The 22,922-nt window shown below is 39.9% G+C and overlaps 1 protein-coding gene across 2 annotated transcripts; it reads left to right on the top strand.

Moving 5' to 3' along the window:
* The first annotated feature begins 5,145 nt into the window (after positions 1-5,145).
* LOC121312816 (acetyl-coenzyme A thioesterase) lies at positions 5,146-22,414 on the top strand. Of its 2 annotated transcripts, none has more exons than XM_041244607.1 (15): positions 5,146-5,649; positions 8,778-8,847; positions 12,225-12,285; positions 12,755-12,856; positions 13,426-13,564; positions 14,513-14,669; positions 15,496-15,615; positions 16,312-16,465; positions 16,844-16,899; positions 16,998-17,061; positions 17,588-17,671; positions 19,463-19,596; positions 20,169-20,297; positions 21,004-21,130; positions 22,061-22,414. In XM_041244607.1, exons 1-15 carry the CDS (start codon positions 5,424-5,426, stop codon positions 22,205-22,207), a joined length of 1,770 nt encoding a protein of 589 aa, XP_041100541.1. In that variant the 5' UTR covers positions 5,146-5,423; the 3' UTR covers positions 22,208-22,414. The 2 variants fall into 2 exon arrangements, with proteins under 2 accessions (XP_041100541.1, XP_041100551.1); XM_041244617.1 differs by having other exon boundaries at positions 5,151-5,649; positions 16,315-16,465.
* The last annotated feature ends 508 nt before the right edge of the window (positions 22,415-22,922 follow it).

Genomic DNA, 22,922 nt, shown 5'->3' with positions numbered 1-22,922 from the left:
CCTTGGCTGCATCTCTGCATTAATATGCTGTCAGACATATCAGTTGAACAACACACTTCAGAAATATGCAGTGATCACCACAGTATGATCCCCTTGCACATTTAGGCAAAGCGAAGAAAGTAAATCTACCGGTAATAGTCTCATCTAAAAAAAGTTTTGACTGTACTGCTGCGTATGTGACTGCTAACAGCAAGGAGCTGTTTGGCAGCAAATGGCTACTACAATGAGGAAGAATAGGAGCAGAATATCTCTCCTGTCAGTAGCTGCACTCACAGGACTATCTACGAAAAGAACCTGGTGAGGGGCAGATTGGAGAATGAAGCACAAGACATCACTAATGAAAACATAAACGACTCCATCAGTCCCTGCAGATGTGCACCTTTTCAAAGGGAAGGGGGTGAGGCAACTACAAGCTGTAATGGCTTTGAAACCACCCCCCCCCCCCCGCTTCAATGATTGAGGTTGAGGAGGTGCAAGTAAATGCTGCTGTTTCACCCTGAACGCATTGACCACCCAGCTTTAAAAGGTAAACAGTGCGCTGTTTTGTACATTCCGTGTGTGTCTTTGACCTGTGTACCTTTGATTTGCAAACACAGAGTGCCTTCTGTGCTGTTTTCCACTTCTTGCACGTGCATTTGATAGACTAGTCCCTGAGATTGAAAATGAGCCCTCTTCCACTTTGTTGCCGTTGTAATTGCAGTTGTATCGAACAAAATAATTCCCTAAATCCTGCTGAGCATCTCCATTCATCAGGTATGTATTTAATATGGACTTAGAAAAGAACACAAATGTTATAGCAAACATGTATTTTAATTTAAAAAAAATCTATATTTATAATACATCCGTTCTAAGGATGAAGAACTGTAACAGTCGTAAATTTTTGAATGTTTCACGCCTGCTTTTTTGTTCAGCTGTTCATCATTTGGAAAAAGGCAGGTTGCTAATGTTATGTTTTAAAAACTACCAATATCAGTTCTGACTTACACTGTATATAGTAATTGCAGCTAAGAAAGACACTTGGTTCATTAGCACAGTCTTGGTTTCTGAAGTTTCTCTCTTAGCTTTATGTAGATAACACTCTGCTGCCTCCCAGGTGCCAGGGTCAAAGACATCACATTGCAGGTTGACAAGCTTCTGGCCTGAGCTGTTTAGAACCAGCTCATTGTCATCCATGTTGGAAGCAATGATGCAGGAAAGGACAGCCCAAAGGTTTTGCAAGATCCATTCATAGAGCTAGGTGGCAAGATCAAAAGCAGGACCTCCATGTGTGTCTTCTCTGTAATACTACCAGGACCTCACAGACAGAGACAGAACAACATAGAAATCATGGAACCACTCAGAACAAGAGACCACAACATGATCACATTTCAAGTTTATTGGAAATGGAAAATAGTAACATCCTAAATGCTGGTCTACAATTTCCAGAAGGCCAGCTTTGAAGGAATGAGAAGCCTGTGCAACATACACTGGGACAAGACACTGGAAGGAGGAAAACAAAAAGATTTAGACTGCATATAAAGCTGGGCTGAAATGTGGCAATTGAAATCCAATGCCAACAAATGTAAAGTGTTACATGTCACAAAAATGTAAAATCCAAACACCAAATGAGGGATAGAACTGGAACAGGCACACCAAGAGAAAGACTTCAGTGTTGTAACAGATTAATCACTGTCAGCAACCACACAGTACAGGGAAACAAGCACAAAGGCAAACGGAATGCTTGGGTACATATCCAAAAGTGTAGAGTACAAATCCAAGGAGGCCATGATGAGGTTGTACAACACGCTGATGAGACTGCACTTGGAATACTGTGTCCTATTCTGGCCCTGACTAGTCCAAAAAAGACCAACCAGGCTAATCCCAGGACTTAAAGGACTGAGCTAAGAAGAAAAGCTGAAATAACAGAGGTTATTTAGCTTGGAACAAAGAAGAACATGATTGAAGTGTATAAAATCTTAAAAGGAGTTGACATAATTAACCCAAACTATTACTTTAAGTGCAGTACAGAAACCAGGACTGTGAACACAGTTGGAAGTAGAGATAGACTTACGACAGAGAGTAGGAGACCTTTCTTCACACATGGTGAGGGGATGGAATGGGCTACCTGGTCATGTTGTTGAGGCAGAAACACTTGGATCCTTTAAGACCCAACGTGACAAAGTTCTGAGATCAATCAGCTACTAGGAACCGGACAAGCTTAGATGGGCTGAACAGGCTCTTCACATTTGTACATTTATTTACATTCTTGTTTTCTTTTAACAGTAGAATGAGCTTAGAAACAACTCTGTTTTTCACATGGAACATTTATACAAATTAGTTCCTGCCTAATGTAATAAAACAGTGAAAATGGTCAGAGTCCATTCTCTTAGAATTCAGAGCTGTAACACTGTATTATGTACAGTACAGTGACTCCTCTGGAATATGTTCATCTCCTTGTTGTGCTCATATGGGTTATCATGAGCTAAGGGTTTGACGACGACGGGGGGGGGGACTTAGAAAAGCATTCATTCTAGAATGCGTTTAGCATTCAAAATGGATGCCAAAGGGATTCAAATGAAATTCCAAATACATGCTAGGAAAACCAAAATATGCCAACTTAATGTGCAAATAAGAACATAAGAAAGTTTACAAACAAGAGGTGGCCATTTGGACCATCTTGCTTGTTTGGTTGTTAGTAGCTTATTGATCCCAAAATCTCATCAAGCAGCTTCTTGAAGGATCCCAGGGTGTCGGCTTCTACAACATTACTGGGGAGCTGGTTCCAGACCCTCACGATTCTCTGTGTAAAAAAGTGTCTCCTATTTTCTGTTCTGAATGCCCCTTTGTCTAATCTCCATTTGTGACCCCTAGTCCTTGTTTATTTTTTCAGGTCGAAAAAGTCCCTTGGGTAGACATTGTCAATACCTTTTAGAATTCTGAATGCTTGAATTAGGTCACCGCGTAGTCTTTTTTGTTCAAGACTGAATAGATTCAATTATTTTAGCCTGTCTGCATATGACATGCCTTTTAAACCCAGAATAATTCTGGTCGCTCTTCTTTGCACTCTTTCTACAGCAGCAGTAGCCTTATTGTAGCAAGGTGACCAGAACTGAACACAATATTCAAGATGAGGTCTTACTAATGCATTGTACAGTTTTAACATTACTTCCCTTGATTTAAATTCAACACTTTTCACAATGTATCCGAGCATTTTGTTGGCCTTTTTTTATAGCTTCCCCACATTGTCTAGATGAAGGCATTTCTTCTTTCTAGTCAACATAAACTCCTAGGTCTTTTTCATAGATTCGTTCAATTTCAGTATCTCCCTGTGACAAAAAGAATGATTCTTGGTGGTAAATCTCCCTCTCGACCTGCAAGGATGCTAAGTAATGGGAACAGAATACTCTGACTACATGACCTGACACTTCATTCTGAGGGTTAAAAGGAAGTCAGTCATGTAGAAAAGAGATGGACCTTCGGTGCACTAACTCATTGACCCAGAGGGCAAATGATGTATCAGCCATAGATCATGAAAAGCAGCTGCAATCGTTTACCAAAGGGTCATGAGTGACGGTATAAACAGGGGGCGAGGCAATGTATCTGTTCCTTCGTTTGTGGTTATTAATAAGTGACCTGGAAGGACCTGTATTTGTGTTCTGAATAATCCTGAGTGTTTGTTTTGTTCTGTCTATTGTTGTTTGCAATCACTAGACGGCTAACACATTCCGGAGCTGTCACCAGACGCCGGCACAAACCCGAGACAGCACTTCACTTGTACCACTGTAAACTGCATTGTACCACAATCACTAAATCACACACTAAACTGACTTTGGTATGTGTTTTGTGTTTAATGTGGGAACACAATAGCGGGACTATTATTTCGGACCAGCCCAGGGATTATAAATGTAAGTAATACACACCGCTGTTTTACTGACCGTCAGGCACTGGACTTAAGGAATAAAAATAACCAAACCTTTTTCAGCTGGATTACAATTGACTGTGTTCATTGATCACCTACACCTGCACACTATTAACCACCATGTCACACTCCCATATGATATTTATAATGCACATTTTTATTGCCTGCATGCAGTACCTTACACTTTTCTCTATTAAATGTCATTTGTCATGTTTGCCCAGTTCTGAATGCTGTCTAGATCATTTTGAATGACCTTTGCTGCTACAACACTGTTTGCCGCCACTACTATTTTTGTGTCATTGGCAAATTTAAGAAGTTTGCTTACTATACCAGAATCTAAGCCATTAATGTAGATTAGGAAGAGCAGAGGACCTAATACTGATAACTGTGGTACTCCACTGGTTACTTCATTCCATTTTGAGGTTTCTCTTCTAATCAGTACTTTCTGTTTTCTACATGTTAACCACTCCATGTGCATGCATTTCCTTGAATCCCTACTTAGTTCAGTTTGAGAATTAATGTTTTAAGCGGGACTTTGTCAAAATCTTTCTGGAAATCTAAATAAACTGTCATATGCTTTACAACTATTCAGTATCGATGTTGCATCCTCAGAAAAATCAAGCAGGTTAGTTAGACATGATCTCCCAATCCTAAAACCATGTTGACTGTCTCCCAGGATACTGTTAACATATTGGTAATTTTCCATTTATTATAGTTTCCATAAATTTACATATAATATAAGTCAGGCTCATTGGTCTGTAATTACCTAGTTTGGTTTTTATAAATAATGCATTTATAATACAAAAAGATTCATCAATCCCCATCAGTTTTCAGAAAAAGAATGCAAAAAGAATACATAGAAAATCCCTCAAAAAATTAAATACCAAACAACTTACAAAGACAACACAAAAATAGATGAAATTGGAGAACATTCTTGATGTGAAAAGCCTTACAGGTATCCCCTATGAAAATCCACCCTTGCTGTTTAAGAAGCTGAGACGCAATTTAATTCTTCCTAACACTGGAGGTCATACGCAAATAGGGAAGGAGACAAGGCAACAGAAGCATGTGCAAAAAATACTACTGCAGCCTGGCATTGGAATATCGGAAAGAAGTGACCTTTACCTGTCATGCAATCAACGACCAAAATGCCTTATAGCACTGCAACAATAGACACATTCAGTACACAGCAACCTGCCTTTTGAGGGGAAAAGGCTTACGAAGCTAGGAGAATATCTCAGTCCTTCAGCAGCTACCCTTTTCTCTGCCTTATTGATCCCAGTTGATCAGAGAGACATTGCAAAGGCACAGGAACTCGTGCAGTAACAAGAGGAGCACACAGCCAGAGCTTACGCACTCGGCTCACATTGCTGAGTCTACAGGTTATGATATATGATCTAGTGCCTGTTCACATTTTGAACTGGAGCCATCTTTCCAGAGGGATAGTTTATTGACCCCAGTGCATGGCAACAATAAAGATAAGCCGACATAGCGACACTGCAGAGAGCTCCGAGACAGGACAAGCATGAACCCCAACTCCTCTGTTCTCAATGGAACCGTGGATATTGTGAACGAAGGGCATCTCAACGGGACCGTAGGGGACTCGAGTGGAACAGAAGAGGGTAAATCCTTTAACATGATGCCAGAGGTGGAGATGTGCCAGTCTGTTCTACCCTGCCATGCTAACCACAAGGGTGGGCTGAGTGCTGGGCAGCTCCTGAAGTGGATCGACATCATTGCATGCCTGGCAGGTACGGTAAGCACGCGACGGTGGGCCTGCTGTGTACACAGCTGCAGAGGCTAAGCACTGCACATGTCTGCTCAAACAGCTAGCTCTAGAATTAGTTGCTAATAGCTAAATAATGACTGGTGAAACAGACACACGTAGCACTCAAATGTATAAGCTAATGTGCCTTTAATTCACTCAATATGTTTACCTTTAAATCAGGTATGTTTGTGTTCTTATTACACAATTAGTACCCTGTACCCTTGCTTAATAATGATTCTTTCTACTGATATAAATCAAATCTATTCACTTGCTAATTTAGGCCATAAGGAAGTAATCTGTGTATGTTTAACTAATGCTTTAATATTATATTATAACGTTTGTTTTCTCTGTCAGTTTGACTAATGTTAAAAATCACTAGTTTCCTGCAGTTTCAAATGCCCAATGGAAGCACACAGAGTCATTGCGTATGGAGAGAAATGCCTCTGTTCAATTTATACAGTATCTTATCTCAGTCTTATGTGAGCTACAGTTGAGAGGTTTCTCTAGGTTTTTACATTCAGGGACTTGTATAAAGATTTTATTTATTTTTTAAATATTTTTATCGACCACCATCACAAAGCACTTTACAAGGATACGAGACTAGGATGTGTGAACTACGCATCAGCTGCAGAGTCAATTTCAAGAACGTCTCGCCCAAAACAAAACAAAAGACAGAGTACAAGGAGGTTAAGTGGCTTGCTTGGGGTCACACAATGAATCAGTGGTTGAGTGGGGACTTGAACCAGAGACCTGCTGCTTTCAAGCCTGTTCCTTTAACCACTGGACCACACAGTCTCCTAGATATGTAATAATGTAACACCCACTCGTTCAGAGGGGCTACTAACAGAAGGGTTATTTGTATGTAGTCCGAGTGCGCCAGTTCAGTGCGATAAAATACAGGACAATATTAGATATATCATCAGGTTCTTTTTATTCAGATACAGAGTTTAAAATACGAGGAACAGTTTCACCAAGACAAACACAGAGTCAGTTGATAGATAGAAAATCAATGAGGACATTTTTATTGGACAGCACGGTTAAAAAGACAAACACATTATTCAATATGCAAGTGATCAATTACAGATTTCCCATCATAATTAAGATTTGTAAAAATCTTAATTTCAAATCGCCACGTGCAAACTGCAATACTGCACTTTAGAAAGTGTTTAGTGCATGTAGGAAGGGTACGGTTCATTAACCAGGCGTAAAATAGAGGAGAATACAAATACTGACCATTGTTTAAAAACAACACATATGACACGTTGTCTGTGCAGGGAAGGGAACATCGGAGCAAAAGAAAAATCTGTATAACAATATCTTTACTCTCCATACCATAGACTCCAATCAGCTACTGACAGGCTAAAATTCACTCACAACACTGTTTAAACTAGCATACTGTAAGCCAGCCGAATTCTTACCTTTTGGAAAGTCCACATACAGGCTTGTTCGCTTCCCTCTGCTACTCTCCGTTCCAAACACTAGATTTGTGTTCCCTCTCCTGCACAAACAAAACCACCACAAAAGACAGACACAAACCCCCAGGGTGACTATCCTGTTTGCAAGAAACATGTGCTATTTATATTCAGGTGCATAACACTATCAATTATTCAATTAGTCAATATCCAATAAGGCATACAGGTGAATGTAACTTAGTAGCTACTAAAAAGTGATGAATCAATTACAAAGTGTTATTCAATAATAGACCAAATGTGCACTAATCAAATACAAGTGTACAATTATATAAAAAAAAACAAAAAACAAAAAAAAAAAAACATACAAGTAACAAATAAATACGTGAAAGATAACAGGGGCATTATTGACCCACTTACAAGAATCAGTTGACAGTGTTCACACTGGGTAAATAAAGAATGTCATTGATTGATCTTAGTTGCCATCATTGGCTGGAGCCCTTGGGGGGTGCTGCATTGGCGTGTGTCATTCTCAGGGCCAAGGAGAGAAAACTGCCAGGGGTATCGCCACACAGAACTATACTAGTCAAGAACCAGATGCAACTGTGAACTCTGCCCTCTAGGGATCAGTGGTTGGCTTCAGTTCACCAGGTGAAAAGAGGCAACTGGCTGTACAGCAGGAGCTCAGGATGCCCATTGATGATATGTGGATTCAAATTGGCGGTGAATACCTGACTGGGCACTTTAAATTAAATTCACATTTTTAAAGACAGCATCAGCAGCTGTTTTTACTAAAGCTTCACCTTGCTACTGTATGTTATGTGACCTATATGAGTGACACAGTACATAACGCCAGCGGCCACAGTCATGCAGGAACGTGTTTTTCTGGTGCTGTCTCACCATGTCATGAACTGAGGTAACACTCCAGTTACAGAGCACCACCCACTTCTCTTGTTCCTCTGCACCAGTTCCAGCAACAAGCCTCGTTTCCTCCCAAATAAGCATCTGGGAGTTCTTCTCAGGCTGTCATGAGCATGTCTTTCCACGTGTGACTCTGTAAATCATTCAGGTGTACCCTTTGTCCTCAGAATTGTACTTTTTACCTTTATCTAAGGCCTTTTGCTGCTCCAGTTAAAGTGATAAATAATTAGATAACACGACTGTTCTAGAAACAGGCTTTTTTAGGATAGAACAAAGTTTGCAAAGAGAGGGAACGTTGAAAGATAGTGGATCGGGTAGCTTGAAAAGATTTTTTTAAAAAAGCCAGTCATTCACATCCATAAAAAATGAAATATGAATGTTTTTATGAACAAAAACAAGATGCATGGCAGGCATGAGGAAAGGGGGCCAGCACTGCTGGTGGAATCATTTGCAAACACAATGTAAGATGAACAAGTGAAAATGTTATAAAGTGGAAGAAGTTTATTGAAGTTTCTGAAATATGGCAGAAGGATAAAAAAAAAAAAACTCTTTCGTCTAGAAATCAAAGTCACATGACCACAGTACAGCAGCTAGGCTAGGACACAGGTCAAAGGGTATCATCACATTTCACCCTAGTAAGATGCATCTCTGATATAGTCCGGGCCAGATATATTTGAGAGATAGATTGTGGACATACTATGTTTATTTGATCTCAATATGCATTGTATATTTATTTCTGAGATCCAGTTATGATTTACTATTCTATTCTGTTTCATTTCAGCGGAGAAGCACGCTGGGCTGCCCTGTGTTACTGCGTCGGTAGACGATATCCAGTTTGAAGAGACTGTGAGGTACAATGCATTTCAGCACTAAAGCACAGCAGCTTCACAGTCTGCCAGGGATGTTTGCTGATGCTATTCTGCAGCATACTGTAACCTGGGGGTGAAGGGTTATCAGAGCAAGCGGACTGGCTCGGCTGCAGTCCCCCCTGGCCAGGGGACTGGCAGTAATGCTACCCAGGGCTGTATCTGGGGCAGCTCAGAGCTGATGAGCATGCGCTATGAACATGCCAGGTTCATTAGTGAAGCAGGGCTTTAGCCATACCCAGTGTAGGGCAGGGCTGCAAGCAGCAACCTAGGACTGGCAGCAGGGAGTCTGTTTGCATTTCAAAATCAGAATTTTGTTCAATGTCAACATTCTTGACCATTAAAAAACCATAAACATTTGAACCAATTCTGTTGTTTTACTTAAGACTTAAAACAAATGTATGTATTTTGTATCTTATCTCAGGTTTTTCCTGGTTAAACTGAATAATTATAAATATAATTATAAATATATATATACACTGCTAAAAGTCTTAGACATGTTGCATTTTTCTACTCTGATGCATTATGAGCAGCAACAATTTACTCAAAGCCTAAACTAGTATTTTCTACTATTTTAACAACCTTGACTTGCATAAAGAAGAAAAAACATTGAGTGAAATAGCTCACAGCACTCGATTTTCAAGGTATCTGAAGCATAATCAACAAGTACAGAGAAACATCATCTGTAATTGAGAAACCCAGGACTGGAAGACCCAAAAAGCTGTCTAACAAGGATGAGCAATACTTGAAGATAATATCCTTAAGGAATAGAAAGAAGACAATCGTTGAATTGACAACAGAACTGGCAGAAGACATGGGTGTCGTTGTCCATCCATCAACAGTCCAAAGCACCTTTGACCATTGTTCCATAGTCCAATTTCATTGTTCTTGTGCATATTTTAGACTTTTAGTCTTGTTCCCCTTTCTTAACAGAGGTATTCTTACTGCAACACATCCTTTAAGTCCTGATTTCAAGAGTGACCTTCGTAGTGTTGATTTGATGGACAACGACACCTGTGCCTTCTGCCAGTTCCGTTGTCAATTCAACGCTTGTCTTCTTTCTATGTTAATTACATGATGAAATTTCCTGCTTATTCCATTTTTCGGTACCAATCAATGATCATGAGAAAGCGTCTTCTGACGATCTGAGTTAGATAACTACGCATTTTTCGAAGGCTAATTTCTTTGCTGATTTTGGCTGGGGTTTATTCTTTCAACAGTATAGGTTGAGACATGGATCAAGGTATAATAAGATTAAATCATATTCCTTTTCTGATCAAATGAAATGTTGTCACTTCTTTACTTACAAAATGAATACTATTGAATCTTTCTTAATATAAGCATAAGCATTAGCCTAAGTACAATGCGCAGAGATTTCAGATTGTCAGGAGACTCTTTGTCACTATCATTGATTGGTACTGAAAAGCCTACCATTGATTGGTACTGAGTTAACTGCATAGACAAGGCAAGACATGTCACAATATCATTAACACATTTCTGTTTCTGTTTAAGTGATACCTGTCGGCTTAAAACATGTTAAAAAGGACATTTGGAAATACAACCATTTGGAGAAACTTAAAGGCATCGACCCCACCCCTAACCCCAGTAATTCGAGCCTGGACAATTGCCTCTTTTGCTGAAGGAAAAAAAAAGTGCACTGCTTTGTAAACATGGCACGGTGATGTGACATGACAGCGTTGATTTCCGCAATTGTCGCCTATAGCTACACACGAAGCAATGCCGTTTGCACGCAGATATACAAATATCATGAAGAGAACAATTCCAACACAATACTATGGTACCTGTATGAACCATTACTGTTAGACTATAGTAGTCTAACCTCTTCAGCCAGCGAGAGTGATGATTCATACCAGGATAGCCTCCAGTTAGTTTCAGCAACAGTCAGTTGATAAATTCACCTCTGATTCTCTTGATTGGTTGCAAATATGAATGTTGACTGTTCAGTAATTCTCCAGATGTGCACAGCGCTGCACAGCCGTCTTTTGATGCTACTGGCCATTTAACCTTCCCTTTGGTCACATCAAGTGTCACTGTACTGTAATAAGTTAGATAAGGTTGTAACACAGCAGCCTTCATGAAGATATAATATTCTGTTAAGATGAGCGTCCCGAGATAGGTTCTGGGGACACTGGGACCAGTGTTCCAAAAGTGGGACTGTCCCATCCAAAACAGGTCGTCTGGTCACCTTAAGTATAAAGTACGTCTATGCAGCGCTGTCATCAGCCAGCTTACTCAACAACTGCTGACAAACTGGCTGATCTGTGATAATGACAGAATATCTTCATTCATCAGCCATACAGACTCTGCAGTTGGCACTGTGCTGCACTCCTATCCAAACCCTGGCAAGCCTGATCAGGGTGGAGTTTCTGTAATGGTGTGGCGGTGGTTTAAAAATGATCACTAGACCACCAGTATATTCTTCTCCCCTAGTCTGGCAACGATCTCTGAGAAACTCATTGTTTCAGGGGAGAATAAATTACAGATGCATAGCCCTAGTATTCATTTTTATCCTTGCTTTTACAATTGGGCCTTGCATAGCTCAACTGGTGCCAAATATACTGTACGATACAGAGATAGCAATAAATCATAAAAAAGACACATATCATGCCATAATAAACAGATACCGCATGTAATATAAATTTTCCTTTAAGAACCCTATGGTAACAGAAACAACAGTATAGCAGGTACAGTGGGGTATCGAATCTAAAAATAGAAGAGATAACCAAGGCTTTAAGGACATTTTATTAGCTCCACTATCACAGGCCCTTCCCATTTATCACCTGGTCCTTAACTTGTTTATTATACTCATTTGAAAACACAACACTATTGATTTGAACATGCTACATTGTATTTTTGTTTTTTGAGTTGTATAAGCAATCGCCTCCCAATAAAAGGAGAGGCCAGTGATCAGATCGCTCACAGTAACAAGAACAGTTATTATCACCGTAAAATCCTTGCTTTGACACAGATCTTATTCCAACATGATCCTTAACTATGGGATGCTTAATATCATCAACGTTTCACTAATATTTAATCTCGTGCCTGTCCAATATCCCATTATGCATGTTCTGTAATTCCGTCTGAAAAGATTTAAGGCTGATTGTGTGGAAATGAGGATGGGAGGACTTTCTGTGTTGTGCAGAATGCTTCATCAGTGTGCTTCAGTGCAATGGGCAATGATTAGATACATATCAGAAACAATGCTAGTTAGTAAGCATAGTAAATACAGCAGCAGCTTTTCATCTACAGGGTTGTCTTTGAAAACCTGCATATTCCAAACGGATGTGTAAATGCAAGCACGCTGGAGTAAAACATTGTTTTTATCACTTTATCATTCGTAGGGTTGGACAGATTATCAACATCAAAGCTAAAGTGAACAGAGCTTTCAATACGAGCATGGAGGTAAATCATGAGTCCTGTATGAACGATCACTTTTTACAGGGGTTTTAGCCAGTGAAACTGCTCATGTCGTGCATGTCCATTCGAGCAGGTCCCACGTGCGCAGTTTTGAAAGACGCACATTCCATGGCAGACATGTATTTCATTTTAAAAATGATATTTGGTACCATTCCAGGTTAAAGAAAGCTCTCAGTGTCCAATCCTTGATTTCAGACAGCCTGTTATACTTGTACTTCCTTGAGGATTTCACATCAGCAAATAAATTGCATAGTAACTAGTTTAGTACAGCACTAGACCCCCTTTGCCATGGCTATTTAAACTAGCACTGTGCTTATTAGATGTTCATACACCTTTGAAAATAATGTTGGATGTCTTTTACCCTAGATACTGTGCTGTATTGAATCTGTTAGCTATCTCCTCTTGTGATTCTCATAGTAAATGTGGTTCCTGTTACCGCTCTGTTTGTATTCAGGTGGGAATACGAGTTGTGGTGCAGGATGTTCTTACTGGGGTCCTGAAGAGAGTCTGTGTGGCCTATTCCACATTCGTAGCGAAAGCAGCTGGAACCCAAAAGGTAAGACTTCTAGTTAAAGGCACCTACTTAGTGATGGGGGGCACAGCAAAGAGCAAACAGCGACAACAACCCGTTACCAAAGCAAGGAAGTTCAATGGAAGTATGTGTATTTAGTTATGTATTTAACCAGGAGATTTACCCATTGAGACCGAGGCATGGTTCACAGGGGGGTCCAAAACTGTCAGGACTTTATTTTAGTGTTAGATTTGGTTCTGTTGGGCTTCTGAGGCCAATTAGAATGTGCTCAACAAGAACTGTCACTCCTGATAGGGAGCATCTCCTTCAGTCTTAAAGCCGAGATCCCCATTATAAACAGGACAGCGCTGTATTTCAAATGCTCCATTATCCTTTCCATTCCTAAAATTCACAAATCCAGTTGTTCCCAAAGCCGTGTTGACAGGTTTTCCAAGTCCTTCAACAATGCATCCATTAGTAAAGCCTGAAAAGAGGTTACATTGCTTCAATTAAGTCATTTAAGATACATGTAATCTTTACTCTTGTAAAGAAAACAGCACTACATTGATGAGCATCTTTTACTTGAGCTTTTTTAATGTTCATCTGTTTTCAAGATCCGTTTGCAGCCAGTAGATTGTCTCACTACTCCAGAAGATCACCTGGAATACGCGCTGGCGTCCGAGAGGAGGAGGCTGAGACTATACAATGAAGATGCCTTTACCAAATTAATGCAGGACAACCACCTGCTCAAAGGCAAGTGGATTTTTTAGATTTATTTAAGCCTATTACATTTTTGAACACTGAAGATCATATGAAAAATCACTTTTATTTCTCAGGGGAGATTCAATAAAATCTCTTGGCTATTTGCTTGTTCTATAACAGAATTAAATCAGAGATATGTACTATTTTCTTAAATAGTGCCCAAAACATAAAACAGTGCTATATTTTTGATTGAACCTAATCCTCAACTATAAAGTTACTAAGCTGTGTTCTTTTAGAATGGTTGTGACAAACAAAATATGTCTTGCGCAATTCTCTATATAGGAGGTGCTCTACTGCAGGAAGTGCAACATTAACAGACTTCCTAGAAGACAAGGCAAACAAACTGAGAACTGCAAGCGCATCACATGTAGGATTCATGGAATCATTGTATAACTACAACCACTTTAAGCAACTGTGAAGTGTTTTTTTTTAAGTTTTTTTTTACTTCAATATCCTGGAAAAACCCTACCTGAAATAGTACAGCAGGTCTACCATAAACAAAAATAGATCTAGGTACAGTTGTGCTTTTCCTGACTCAAGGTGCTGTCAGTTTGAGACAATAAAAACAACACAAGTCAGATACTGGTGGTTTATGTTGCAGTCTATACTTAAACATGTGAGCAGAGTAAATTGGATATTTGAATTTCATTCTCGGAGGAAGGGAGAACACTGCTGTCTGGTTCTTGAGCTCATCTGCTCGTTTTCATGAGAGTCAGTAAATGTAGACATCTTTCGTGTTTGTTAAACATGGTTTTTACCAGGCTAAAAATCTGATTGTGCCCCTTCCTCTTGACTACAGGGGCCTGAAATACTGTATTTGAAAACACACCATCAATTGTGCATCAGCACCGAATGAGCCCTGCAGGATACATGACACATAAACAAAGGGATTTTCACAGAATGGTTATTTCTTTCTTTTGTGTGTGTGTGCCCTGGTAGGAGTAGCTAATGGAAAAGAGAGCTCCCTGATCTCAACAGAGAGAACTCGAGTGCAGAGCATTGAGCTCGTCCTGCCGCCGCATGCCAATCACCATGGCAACACTTTTGGTGGGCAAATTATGGCCTGGATGGAGAACGCAGCCACTGTCGCAGCAAGGTATTTGTGTCATCCTGCTCGAGCTATTTATAAATGCAATTTGAGCACAGGCTCTTTTTCCCCTATTTCACGCAGACACAGTTGCAGTTAATAAGGCTGTGTTTTTATTAGTCAGTAATGTCAGAATTGGAACAGCAGCCACTAGAAAGAGTTCATTACAATTTACAGTTGTTGAAGATTGTTCAATCCCTAAAATCTCAACTGAAATGCTACACATCGAAGCATGGATCAATGGTATTGTAATGCTACATTTAGAAATGCTCACAATTTGAATGAATGGGGGATAGGGCAGTTTTTTAAAGATTATACAAAAATGTTTGATCGTTTAAAACTTCGACACATTTGGAATGCTAGTAACCCTTCCGATAACCCATAACAAAAATCATCCCAATTGAAAAAGCACTCCAGCAAGAATATGAATGTGTATCCATTTGAACAACACTAATGTATATATGGAATAGACTGTGATTAATTAGTGACTATTAAATAAATAGTCTTACTCTGTTATAGTTGCATGCTTCACATGAATATTTCTGATGACGTTAAATGTTTACACAATATTCTAAATGTTGAACATTTGGACAAAGGTTAAACTTTTAACTCTACATTTTAAACAACCCTAGTCAGAAAATACAGAGGGGCCTCAATTCCATACGGGTTATCTTTCTGAAAAAAAGAAACCCCACAATATTATTGGTAAAATATCAAATGGAAAACTAATATGTGTATCAGGTAATAATAATAATAATAATAATAATAATAATAATAATAATAATAATTTGATCCTTTTCAGTGTACTCTAACTGTTGTGTTGTTTCTTTCACAGCCGACTTTGTGGTACTTACCCAACACTGAAGTCTGTTGACATGTTTAAATTCAGAGGACCCTCCAGCGTTGGAGACCGGCTGGTGTTCAAAGCCATAGTCAACAACACATTTCAGAAAAGGTACTGTGTTGTGCAGAAGTGGTGCTCATTTCTGGCCCTCGAGATCCATTCAGTCCTTGTCTCTATTCCAAGTAGGTCCTACATTAATTAATTGTTCAATTAACTGTTATAGAACCTGCTTGGAGTAAAAATCTGGACTGGACTGCATCTCGAGGGACCGAATTGAGTACCACTGGTCTACAGACTTCTCCCAGCTACCATCAGCTGATAGCAAAGTGTACTAGACCACAGATGGCTAGCTTCTCAAAACCATTTACTCCAAATTGTCATTAGCACCATTTGCATTTCAAAAATGACAGAGGGACAGATGCCTCCGTATACCCCAGATTCTGATGCTCTCAGCAGCTTGTGCTAAAATATGTCCAGACCTGGCTTCATGACAATTGAATAAGTGCTGCTCAAGATATACATGAAAAATGTAGAGTGACATATGAACAGAGAGACAGACGGACAAACAGAATGACCCCTACACACCCCCCAACTGAATAAGCTTTGCTAAAGGATGTCCTTTTCAAGTTTGATCCTAATTGCATAAGGGTTTCTTTAGATATGTGTGGAAATGTAAGTGTAACATACATAGCGAGGGTCGTACAGCCTCCCTATACCCCGTGATTAGTTGAGCTGAAGCAGTCGTGTCACATGCCTGTCCTGTCGCTATGCACTGATATTTATTAATCTGCTGTTTTATCCACCCAGCAGTTTGGAGGTGGGGGTGCGCGTTGAAGCCTATGACTGTGAGGAGTGGACTCGAGGGAAGGCCCGGCACATAAACAGTGCTTTTTTTATTTATAATGCCTCCAGTGACAAGGCCCAAACGCAGACATTCCCCAGTGTCAAATACACATCAAAGGTAAGCTGGGTTTGGATTTCTTAACCCCAATACTCTGATGTTGTTTCTGTCTTTCTCCATGGAGGTACTGTCTGGTACAAGTAGAAAGGGGGAAATGCAGAACGTTATTCAGTGGTTAAGCTTCCCAACAAATATAGATACTGCCATTCTGGAACAACTGTCTGTTGAATGTCCACAAAGTCGTTATGGGACCTCCCTTTCTATTAACTTGGGTCGAGCCACTCAGTTTCTTTTAGAATATGTATATGGTCCCTTGCTGCAGTATAATATGGTAAAAGTATCAGTATGTCAAAGTGTAGAAAAGCAGAGGAAATGGAAGAGAAATGGGAAGCCAGCCTAACCAGTCTAATCATAATGGTGTTTTCTCTCATCGTGAAGGATGGACAGAGGCGATACCTGGCAGCGATTGTCCGAAAGCGGATTCGACTGGCTAGGTATTGAGTTATAGATCTAAGAGCGTAAACTAAAGTTACCCTTTTTCTTGGCAAATCAAATTAAAAGTAAAATGGTATGCCTTCCTATTCTGTTTCAGAAAGCATATCCTCTCTTCCAAAGAGGAAGGGCCACTCTCTGTTCCCTGGGACAAAAGTAACCAGGTAAAGCTTTGTCTTTTCCTAAGGTACCCCTACGTGGACCTGAGGTTCAATAACCCTTTACACAACGTGAAGCTCTGAAAGGTTTTCAGGGGGTCGGGAGATGATGGCATTGCTGCCAATAGCTTACAGGACAGAGCCTAATTTACCAGGCTCTCGCTCTCCTCACGGTGTGCTGTCCTGTGGTGCTTTGTTGTCACCCTAGCAGACATTGTGAAAACATACCTCTTGCTTTCTGACTTCTTGTGATCACTCCTCCCTAGAACAGCAAACACATTCTAAAATCAACAGTGCTTTGAGGAAATAGCCTAATGTATACGGCCAGTAATCACTTGCGCGGAACAAGCTGTCTTCAATGATGTATTTATTAAAGTGGTTTAGAGCTTCTGCTTGAAAAAACAGCAATGGAATCCAAACACATTGCATTGAATGCTAGACTTTGACATATACCGGTGCTGCATTAAACTAATTGCATCATGTTTAATTGATTATCCTGACATTGACTTTCTCTGTTTTGTGCCCGTGCCAGGTGTATCTGAGCTACAACAATGTAGCTGCCCTCACAGTTTTGGCAGGCAAGCATGGGTGGGAAGTAAACAGCTCCCAGCCGAAGGTAAGAGGTCAGATTGATGCCTGGAGTGTGCTGGGCAGCTCCAGCCTGTGGAATGTATTGTGCTGCTCTATGCCACGATCAGTGCTAATGACAGAAACATGTGTGAAAACCCCTTACAAGAGTCCCCCATGGTTAAAGCCTAACAAAGTGTAATAAAGCGCAGGGAAAGCATAGGGAAGCATTGTAAAGCACAGTGAGGTATGGCAAAGGAAATTTAAAAAAAAAAAACAAAACTGGGGAAAACTCTAATAAATGCATAGTGGGTAAAGCAAGTACAAAACGACTGTAAAAAAAAAAACAAAACATGATCAGCTTTTATAAGCGGCTTCTAATATATACAGTACACACACTGCACTGCAGTTGTTTTTCAGACAGCTGGATGTGTATTCAAAAATACCAATGGCACTTCAGTTATGACGAAGGATTGAACTTTTCAAGTGTTTATTTTTGAGGAGCTGTAAATGCTGTAATGAACTGCTCACATTTGAGTGGAATGCACCGTATCTATTTTGAGATGGCTCAGGTTCTTCAGTGAAACACCGTGGAACTTGTTAAGTGAGATCCTTTTCAATGTACTGCTGGTTTTGTCTTAGTTACAAATAATGTAATACAATCAATAAATGAATGAATTCAATAGTGAATGAACTGAATGAAGGCTGTGGTGCACAACGCTACAATGCTGATGGAAAGCAATTTGTTAGTCTCTCAAATGTTATCAGTACATGTCAAAAAATAACCTGACTGGCTTATAGCAAATCAGAGAGACCTGCAGTGAGCTATCTAACCCTTTAAAGCCCCAGTGGTCCTTGTTTGAGATTTGCACCTATACTGCAGGTGGTACGTGTGATTCAACATCCAGCTTGCATGCACTCGGCTTATACCCATTCAGTCCTGCAAAGTTGAATCAGCTCATCAGATATGAAGACTAACTAGATCGTCACAGTAAGTGATACAAACAGTAACATCATCGTCAGGTATTATCTGGTTTCATGACCTTTCATTGAAGAACCTGACTCGTTGCATAACTCATGCATCATGCCATTTTAGGAACAAAATCAAACAGTAATATGATTATGCCCTATTTATGATTTTTGGCATATTTTATTTTGAAATATTTGTTAATTCAAAGGCCTTCTTCCACTTGATACATTCAATATTATGAACTTGTTTGTATCAGCAAGGTGGCATCACTGCTTTATAGTTATGTGTACATCAAAATTCAAATGAATGTTCAAATCTAACTTTCTAATCTATGGAGTCTGGCTCTACTTCTTTGCAAACCTATACTGTAGGAGCCTGATATTCTGCTATCACACTGCAAAGGCTCTTTGCATGGTGCATTAGTGACCCCTGGTGGTCAGAAGGCTACAATTGCTTGGAGGGAACCACTCTGTTCACCTCATGCCTCTGTTTCTTCATGGACAGATCATCTCCAGCATGGCAGCAGGTTGCAGATTACAGCTGTTTCTTTGGTGAATTACACAGAATTAGGGCCGTATTTTAAAAGCGTTGCCTACCGTCTTATACAATGTTACTGTTACCAAATGACAAACAAACACATTGAGACTGCTTAAGAAAACACTGATTACATTGTTTGCAGCGGTTTTGTAAAATGAAACGTTTAAACTTGTGGGTTACTTCAAATCTGTTTACTAAAAACCTATTTGGATACATTTAATAAAGTTTCATAGACATGTAACTGCTCAAGTTGTAGTTCACATAGCTGCACTTAAAGAGCTTCAGGAGCTGTACGCATGTCTCAATGTGAACAGGTTGCTGTTTTGTTTGCAGATTCGTGTTTACATGAATGAAGAGCTGGACACGTTGTCAGTGCAGGTGGAGATGCACGTGAGGGTGTCGTCCAGTCAGGCTTTCTTTCTGCTTTCGGACCTCAGTCTCAGACCCTCCTGGGACAGACACTACTTGTGAGTGCACAGATAGAAGGCTCTGTTTCCACCTGTTTTGACTGTGCATCTCTATGGACTCTCTTGTATTTAAACACCCTCTCAGTACAGTACAATGATATGGGGCTTGAGTGATTGAGCACAGTGGAACTGGGAGTGCAGGGTTAACTATAGTACGCCTCAGTCTGCACAGCAGTAATAGCTGTGTTGTGTACTATGATCTTCAGTGAGACAGCAGCCCATAATCAATACAAGTGCCTCTTCCAGTTTGGGCATCTCTACAAAATTTGACTGACAGTGCTGACATCTCAGCCCCTGATAGCACTACATTTAGACTATCTTACCTAAAGTAACATTAAGAAGTGCAAGATTATTGCTAACAGAGCTGTACATGTAATAGACTGTGCTTCTTCAATCTCTGAGCAGCATTTCCAATGATTCGTGTTCCCTGGGAAATAGAAGGGATTTATTATAGAGACTCTCTTAGCAGACTGGCTTGCCCCTCCTGTTTTGTGCTTTGGCCGAGTCTTTAGACTCCAGATTTCAAACCACAGGTCCTGCACTGAAATAATCAGCATGAGTTTTGCTTGCAGGAGCTGTGAAGAAGTGCAGGTGGTAAACGAGGATGATAAACTCTATCACATTACATGTCCGGCGATCAACAAAGACAAGCCCAGAGACTTTGTTGTGCTGATGTCTAGAAGACAGCCGTGCAAAGAAGGGTTTGTATTCAAGAGTTACCTTCCCCGCTAACTAGCAATGCAGCGTTACATTAGTGCAAAGAAACCATCGACAAACACCTTAATCATCCGCTGTGATGGCAGAATATCCCATCTGGTTTCTGTTGTCTAAAACAAAATGATGCAATCATCAAATCAGAAAGACAAGAGATATATCATGTCGAGACTGTCTTCGTTTTTAACTGGCATTTACCCTTGCAAAGTGGATTGGTTGCCTAGCGAATAAGGCAAAATGGTTCTAAAGTCCCAAGGTGCACTGGTATGGTGACATATTTGCACAGGTTGGAACATGTGTTTGCAAATGGGATTGCTCCTTGTATGCTTGCCATTTTATAAAGATTACAATCTTTTTATAGAAATGATCACTGGAGGTGTGCAACTGAAATTGTGCCCCCCAAAATTAGTAACTCATAGATGACTGGAATTACAGCTGCACACCCCTAGTGAATTCATTTTTCAAACCATGTCACTTCTCAGAATCAGAAACAATAGGGAATGACAGAGAACACCCACAGCAGAATATTAAGCAGGAAAGAAATGACGTTAGGAAAAATGTAGATGATATACCCATAAATAGGACTACGGTACATCAGTGTTTCCTTTCTGAACACAGCGTGACCTTCATTATGTTAAAACTCTCTTGAGAATGTCTTTATAAAACATTTCTGCCTCTTCCTTTTTTGTGAAGGGATTCCTATATCATAGCACTGAGGTCTGTGACTGTGGCTGCTGTGCCTCCCAATCCAGATTACACGAGAAGTGAAGTCATGTGTGCAGGGTTCCTGATTAGCGGTGCCAGCAGCGCCATCTGTAAGGTAAGCTTCTCTATTTCAGTCAATAAACTGGCCTACTTTGTGTAGTTTCTTCTTTGTGCAATCCAGTATCACTGGAAATGGGCATCATGTTTGGTAATGCATGCCACGTTTCCATTTGCCACTGGGACAGACATGAAAGCAATTTGAAATTCAGACTTGTTCATTTCCACCAGATCCAGTTTAGTTTCAGATTGGACTGCAGATTCCCAGTTTGATATTTGAAAGAGATGTGAGTTTTGCAGACTGGTTGTGTGGTGCAGATGTAAATGTGTCTTATTATTTTTAGGTAAGAATTAACACACACTAATATGCACACACACACACACGCTATTGGAGAGCATGATTTATTAAGCAGGGCCACGAACTTGCAATATAGTCTCATCTGAGCCCAAGCTAAGCTAACTGTGTTTATATATATATATATATATATATATATATATATATATATATATATATATATATATATATATATATATATATATATATATATATATATATATATAAGGTCTCCCCCTAAAGGTCTCCCCTGCCAGCACTTGTTCATTAACTGTGCAGCTCTGCTAACTGGCTCCCAGTCCTTGTGCAAGAAGCAAACACTACTTTACCCTCTTTCTTACCATTCATGTCCCATTATAATTGCTCTGTGCAGGCTCATTGGGATAAACCAGTCAGAATTGGCTTCACAGTCCAGTGACTTACCAAGAGCAGCTAGTATCAGCACCTGTTAGAACGTCTGTATAAGACATCCTTTCTGTAAGGGTTTGCTCGTGAGGGTTTCATTGGGAAGGGAAGATTGTTCTGGTATTAAGAGTTTGTGTTGTAATTTAGCTGCTGCTCTTCTTGAAAGCAGTGCCACGAGTGTTTACTGTGATAAAGTAGATTTGTGTTTGACAGCACAGAACTCAGTGTTCTCTCGTTTCTTACTAACAGGTCTCTTACTACAATCAAGTGACATCTGGGGTCTTGCCATACATCGCTGGAAACCTGGCTGGGTGGTCAAAATCAATGGAAGAAACCGCAGCATCGTGTATTGAGTTTCTGGAAAACGTTACGGATCAAAAGATTTGTGCATTTTGATTACACAGATTTTATTTTTTATTTATTTTTTTTTAAACATGGACTTGTGAAAAACACTCAGCACAAACCGTCCCCTACAGCACATCAAACTTGAAGTATGTTTTTATACCAGATATTACGGCTGTCTGTGGTAATGTTTTCATTAGTGTATAATTAGTGTATAAGTAGTTTTTCTAATTCCCACCTGTGCCAGAACATGTATATAAACCTCTCTCCCGCTTCCTGCTGGTACGAAATGTTATAATTTTATAGTTAATTAACTATTAATAAGTAGCTTAGTAACAAGTTATACATTCTGTTCCAACTGCTTGTTGATATTTGGTAATACTGTATAGTGGCTTCATTTTCAGGTGAAGTGCGGTGAGAATACACAGTAATAATTAAGATGCTGGTAAGTTAGTTGTTAAGAGCCTAAAATAAACACATTTTTCGTTTATCTTGCACACGCATGATAACCAGGATGGAACTCATCAAAAATGAAGAACCTGCTTCGCAAAATAACTCGTTATCACCATTCAACATCAGACCTATCTGGCCCAATGGAAGCAAAGGAAAACTGACAATGCTATACTCTTATACACAGTGAAAACCGGTTAATAGAATCAACCACATATTGTAATTAAAAAGAGCATTCCTTCTGCTGTTAACCCAACCAACCCTGATCTATTTGGTCAAAAGGAAGGCAGACACAATGACCACACCAGCAGGCTTTCGC

The sequence above is a fragment of the Polyodon spathula genome, chromosome 1, assembly GCF_017654505.1.
Source record: "Polyodon spathula isolate WHYD16114869_AA chromosome 1, ASM1765450v1, whole genome shotgun sequence".
Lineage (NCBI taxonomy): Eukaryota > Metazoa > Chordata > Actinopteri > Acipenseriformes > Polyodontidae > Polyodon > Polyodon spathula.
Note: the sequence above shows the minus strand (reverse complement) of the source record. Positions and strands in the feature narration are given on the sequence as shown.